Source organism: Triticum urartu, unplaced genomic scaffold (genome assembly GCF_003073215.2).
Source record: "Triticum urartu cultivar G1812 unplaced genomic scaffold, Tu2.1 TuUngrouped_contig_4622, whole genome shotgun sequence".
In the NCBI taxonomy this organism is placed as follows: domain Eukaryota; kingdom Viridiplantae; phylum Streptophyta; class Magnoliopsida; order Poales; family Poaceae; genus Triticum; species Triticum urartu.
In genome coordinates, this window is record NW_024115225.1 from 2,986 (window position 1) to 9,338 (window position 6,353).

At 44.7% G+C, this 6,353-nt stretch overlaps 1 protein-coding gene across 1 annotated transcript; it reads right to left on the reverse strand.

Annotated features, from left to right (window-relative positions):
- Positions 1-1,996: 1,996 nt before the first annotated feature.
- Positions 1,997-6,347, reverse strand: LOC125528083 (WD repeat-containing protein WRAP73). Its single transcript, XM_048692595.1, has 6 exons — positions 6,163-6,347; positions 4,761-5,249; positions 3,908-4,129; positions 3,695-3,779; positions 2,899-3,009; positions 1,997-2,620 (listed from the first exon to the last, which is right to left on the reverse strand). The coding sequence occupies exons 1-6, from the start codon at positions 6,277-6,279 to the stop codon at positions 2,232-2,234; spliced, it is 1,413 nt and encodes a 470-aa protein (XP_048548552.1). The 5' UTR covers positions 6,280-6,347; the 3' UTR covers positions 1,997-2,231.
- Positions 6,348-6,353: the final 6 nt, after the last annotated feature.

Sequence of the window (6,353 nt, forward strand, 5' to 3'; positions counted from 1 at the left end):
CAATAAGGAATTCCTTCTTTTCCGGGAGCCCATTTATACAGAACTCCAAAGTTAAGCGTGCTCAGCTTGGAGTAGTGTCAGGATGAGTGACCGACCGGGAAGTTGCTCTCGGGTGCGCATGAGTGAGGACAAAGTGCGCAGAAAAGACTAGTATTGATCTGTGGGGCCAGTCTAGATCCCGCCAGGAGTAACGACCACCGGCGGGTGTGTCCGGAGCGTTACAGGGATGTAAGAGAAGGTATTTGGGTTGTATGTGGTTGGGGGTTGTGTTGCTCTATGCGGCTTTTTGTTGACCATAGGTGTTGGCACTCATGGGCATTGCTCTCCTCATTTGGAGTTGTCGTGGAGATCTACAACATCCTCCACCCAGAACCAGATGTTTAGTCTTCAGGAGGAAACCTAGGATCTATATTTGTCGGATCTAACGACGATGTCATGTCTGACATCGTTATCTCATTGGAGTGTCGTCTTTTAAGACCTTCATCCCTTTTAACATTCCTTATGGTTTGGACACATGTTTCATCACAACTGGCAAGAGATCGACAGATAATGTTGATTGGTGGTGTGACGACTTGTGTGGCAAAGATGGTGACCTATGACGTATGGATCACGACAAGGGCTACGTGGTTGGCTCTGCAACGTGTCCCATGGATTCTCGTACTCTATTCTTTGTGTCACGGTGGAATCAAACCTCTTGGCATCATCCGACCGGCGACGATGAGCTTGCGATAGACGGATTGGTCGTGGTGGTTGGATTGGCGCAACTTTTGCTTGTCTCGCCTTCGAAGCTCATCGCCAAAATCAGAGTTGCCTATCACCAAATGCATGCCAAAGGTGGGTAAAGCTCAAGGTTGTCAGAATCGCGATTTTGAATCGGATCGGAGCTTCGGTGGTAGGATGACAAATCGTAGAATCTTCACTATCAGAATTTTAGAAACGTAGATTCTAAGAACTGAAATCGTAGAATCATAAGGGTTAGTTTGGATCGTAAAGTCATAAAATCGTATGACAGAATCGTGATTCTGACAACCTTGGTAAGGCTTGACGTGTATGGGTTCTATTCTTCTTCTTCTTCTTCTTCTTCTATATCAGGTTTGTGGACCCTTGAATTTATGATTTATCCGGGGTTTTCATAATTAATCAGACAATATTCTTCTGAATGCATAGATAATTTTGTTGCCTCGATAGGATTTTCCTTCATAACTTTTTTTCACAACTGGATAGGGGAAACGAACTTGTTCACCACATGGAAGCACCCTCCCACCGGAGTTTCGGGCAATATGGCCGAAATCGTATGCGTCGCACGCTTGACACATGTGTTGATGTCACGAGGAAGATCCTCCTATCAGTGTAGTCGCACGTAGTCCTGGCCATGGGAAGCCCGGCCCGGCCGGCCGGACCCAAAAAAGCCCGACCCGGCCCGGCCCGACGTTGCTCCTAGGTCGAGCTCGGGCCTAGATTTTGAGCCCGATGGCCGGGCCTGGGCCTGTCAATTTTGCGATTTTCTGAAGAGGCCCGGCCCGAGGCCCGAGGCCTGCCAGGCTTTTATGTGTTCGGGCCGGGTTTGGGCCTAAAAATCAGGCCCGACGGCCGGGCCGGGCCCGGGCCTGGGTTTTTTGCCTCGGGCTTGGCTAGGCCCGGCCCGAGGTTTGGCCAGGTATAGTCGCACGCGCCGCACGCTCCACAAGTCGACATCCCAGGTTCACGCGATGCGAAGACCCTTCCAAATGCCTCTACGCGTCATTTTTGTCATGGTTGGCACACTGCTAGTGTGCACGTCACGCTACCAGTTTACATAATAAGAAAGATATTTTTCCTATTTCATTAACAACTGAACAAAGTTAACCACTTGCTGGATCAGTCGCCACACCCGTGGAAGCAAGCCATATTTGTTTTTTCAGCTTGAAAATGAATGGATTCCTTTGCTGTTCACTCTCAACATAAGCTTATCTGGCTCACAAACTGCTTACCATTTCAGCACAGGGAGAAAAAAGAATTGCACACGGACAGACCAGAATCCTCCATTTGATTTTGTGCTCTCTACAAAACCTATCCAACTTCAAGGAATCCAACAACAGTTGTATAACGGAAGAAAAATCATCTTCCGTGTTCCTCATCCTTCCAGATCAGAACAGTCGCCGCACCCAAATCGATCTACTGCTATGTTACAACATAATAACTTCATTGATAATGGCTACAATTCAAACTGACAGCAAGCAAGACACAGGACGTCATTCGTCTTCGGAGGTCTCGTCGGTTTGCTCATCGGGTTCTTCCTCTGGCAGGGCGGATACGATTGCGGCACAGCAGAAGGAATCGCGGTCCTTCAGGAGGAGGCAGCTTCCTGCCGAGTTCCATTTCAAGTCGACTATCCGGAAATCTGGCAAGGGAATGTTGACACAGCAAGCGCCGGATGGTGTCCACATGTACAGGTGCGGGCTCTCCGTGCACAATACGAGGCGTGGACATGTAGGGTCCCAGGCAGCAGCGCGGATCGGATCTTTCTGCACAAGAACGGCCGCAAGCTCGAGGCGGCAGATGTCCCATATCCAAAGAACAGTAGGCATGTTGTCGTTCCGGGTGAAGAAATAGTGGCTGTCGCTGCTCCACGACAGCATACCTGCACAACGTTTGTAACTTGAAAGGTGAGAGGTATTTCAAGGTTTCTGCACAGAAAGAAACTCTGGATGCAATTGCAATCTTAGCAATGGGGGTTTCTCCGTAATACAACACACTGATTCTTCAACATTTTTCTGCTAGAATTTTGAGAATCAGCAAGACAAATCACCTAAGGGACTGTTGGTAAGTGTTATTCATCACGTCTATACTGATATTACTTAAAATGGCCTTGCAAGAGGCATGAATTGGAGCAGAAAAAGACAAGTAAAAGCAGCTAACCGATTCCTTGTTTGGGGTTGGGCTTGTCACTAGCTGGTTTCTGTGCTGGCACGGTGATTGGAACATCCATCACAGCATATTTTACTCTAGAACCTCCTTCTGAGCCATTTTCTGATAAACAAAACAGGAAAATTCATTACGGAACAATACAATGAAATAATTGACAAAAGTACACAAAAGGCAGCATACAACGTGTCAGTTTGGTTATGTATGTTCTTGAGCTATTGTGTACATAGTCTCCATAAATCTAGAAAATATTAGAGGAGACCGCCCATCTTAACACCGAGATGGCCTTAAGCTACAACCCATCAATAGTTTTTACTTACACGTGGTGTTGCAAAGTAATGTATTCTCTACACCAAGTCAACACTCAAAGAAAAAGTCCAACATAAATAGAACCGACACTTATTTTGCTGACTATGCAAAGAAACATACCAAGGTGACTCACACTATAGGGTACAATGTTACCAATGTCAAGACTCAAGACATAATAACTAAGTAAAGTAAATACATCTTCAGACGTATCACATTAAATGCCAAAATCAGAAAGGTTAAGCTTACAAGTCTGATAAGACTGTACACACAAAAAAGGATGTCCCAGAATATGCTCTTGTTCAATTTTGTTAGATAGGGTAACATCTTGATGATTTCTTTGGTTAATTCCATAGACCGTGCACAGCCTATTTCAGTTGATAAGGGAACTGCCAAGCAAGAAATGCTAAGAAAATGGTATGATGAATGGGTGAACATAGGGAAACAAGCAATAATGAGTATAAATCCATTTTCGTAATCTTACCAGTGCCATTGTCTCGCATGTTACGAGACAAGCCTTCGCTTAGACATAACTCTGACATATCAAGCTGAAATGGGTCATCCACTTCCTGTGTCATATTTTGTTGTTATAATCAAATGGCATGGACAGTAAAAGTGTAAATATGCTGAGTTCAAACACCAAAACAACAGTAAATCTGCTAAGATGGGAATTAATGATAGGAATAGACAGATTTACCTTAAATACTGCAGCATTATAGGGACTTCGAATCGAGGCTGCATGAGTGAACTCGGCAAAGGTTTTCCATGTCAAATGGTTCAATATTCGCACTGATTGATCATAGCTGCCCACTGCTAAAAATTGTCCACAAGGTGACCAACCAACAGTTTTGACACCTAACCCACTTTCATATGCTGAATACTTGAACAGGCATCGCCCATCCGGTGAATATATTAGAACCTGCACAAGACATGTTCTTTGAATGATCAGTTTACATTTCACTACCTCAGAATTGTTACCTCTGCACTGAACTATCTCACCTCATTTTTCGTCTAGGACACAAAAGAAGATCTTTAAGAGTTGAATACAAGATTGGTTGAGCTATAAAAATGGAGGGTGCTTTTGAAGGATCGCGCAAGGAATTATTTTTTAAGCCATGGCCCAATATGTTTTAAGGGAAACCATAACCCCGTGTTCCAATTGATCAATCATCAAAAACCAAATTAAACATATAGGTACATGGCATGAACCAAATGCAATAATGTCCTCAAGTACCAGTGGTTGCACAAGAGTAAACTGCTGTGTGCCCTTCAAAAAAAGATAACACGGTGTGGCATGACAACCATGCAACAAATAAGGTAACTCAAGCAACGTCATCTCAATTTAAAAAACTTAGCTATCTTAAGCAAACTAGAAAGATGTGAGGTAAGATCATGAGATACTGTAAATGAAGATAATTATGGAAGAGTACCATAATATAACAAACGGGGTAACTAAAACTGCTGCATAGAGATATACATAAGAATTGGCTACAGTCACAAGCCATAACACATAAAACACCAGGAAGTTTCTGTAGAGATAGCACATGCACCTTGTATTCAAGAAGTGAATCCCAGGCCACAATAGCACTGTCATCAGGCGACCACTCAACACCTGCCAAGTCTAGTGTGTCAACAGCGAATACACCCATTATCTCCCAGGAATGACATGAGAGCAAATTTATGTAATCTTTGCAGTCCCGCCTGGTGCAGATCGCAGCAAACTTCCCATCCTTAGTGAAAGAAACACCTCGGGCTGCATGCTTTGGCCACTGTACATGAACGCAGGCAGTATTTACAAGAGACCATACAGTCAAACGGAGTTGGAACTCTGATGTAGTGAGTATATGACGACTGTCAGGACTCCAGCGAGCATAAGCAATCCCTGCAGATCCTTCATCAATCTTACAGGTCCAGTCAGGCTGGCTCAGTGACCAAGCCTGCACCATTGGCCGCTTGTAAAGTCCACATAGAATGTATTCTGAATCTGGTGCCCACTCCAAAAAGTTTATCTTGTCTACACATGAAAACAACTGCACCACCTGCACAAGCAAGTGAAAGCATGTGTTTACAATTTTTAGTGTCTAGATGTGACTAACATTCTTATAATGACAAGGAGATCACATAAACTTAAGATTCATGCAACTCCTATGGGCACAAAGTTGTAAGGAATTATACATTTTCTTAGGTAATGGATGCAATATGCAAGGTATTACATACATAGCCATTCTTCAAAGTTGAAATGATAACACAATAATACAGCATGCCACTTTCGCATAAAAGATATAAAAACGTGAAGAACTCATGGAACTTGCATGAATCCAAAAGATAGTAAAGAGTAATCTAGAAGTTACACAATACATTAGACCAATAGTAATGATAACACAAATAAAAGGGTGCATTCTAAGCTGAAAGAGCAGCTAGAATTTATATGTGCAGAGCAGATGCACCCATCTAAACCTGAACATGAAAAACAGAACCCCGTATTATCCACTCCCATACCACTCACAACCCAAAATTGACCCCTTAAACAATGTGAAGTCTCGTACTACAGATGTTGTAGGAGACATCAATGTTGAATCATCCAAGACAGTAGCAAGGCAAGTACTAGCTACTTAGGAGCAATCAGGTCGAATCACATTACTTAGTTATAGCAAGTACAGACCTAAAAGACCTAAATGTTTGTCAAGGCGAGAGTCCAGACACGAGTTTGAAGTGTCATGTCGATTCATATGCTATGGCAGGTCGATCTGATTTCAGTCAAAATTGAACTAAGCTGGGATCGATTAAAATTGGGCGCATTCCACGCATCAAGGCGCCCAAATCTGAAGCACGCCAGTTGGCACGAACCTCAAATCCCAGATTCGCCAGCAACTACCCCAAAGGGATGAACCCCAGACCCGCAGCCCAATTCTACGGGGGAGAAACAGGCCGGGTAAATGGTGGCGTGTATACCTTGAGGGTGACGACGTCGCGGACCACGAGGCGGTAGTCGCAGGCGACGGCGAGGAAGCGGGCGTCGGGAGAGAAGCAGCACGGGCCCGTCTGCTTGTACGCCTCCGTGAACTCCATACCCCCTGCTCGCTCGGCGCCTCCCCCCGGGTCGTCGCGGGAGGGGTGGGGGGGCTGGGGGCGAGGTGAAGGCC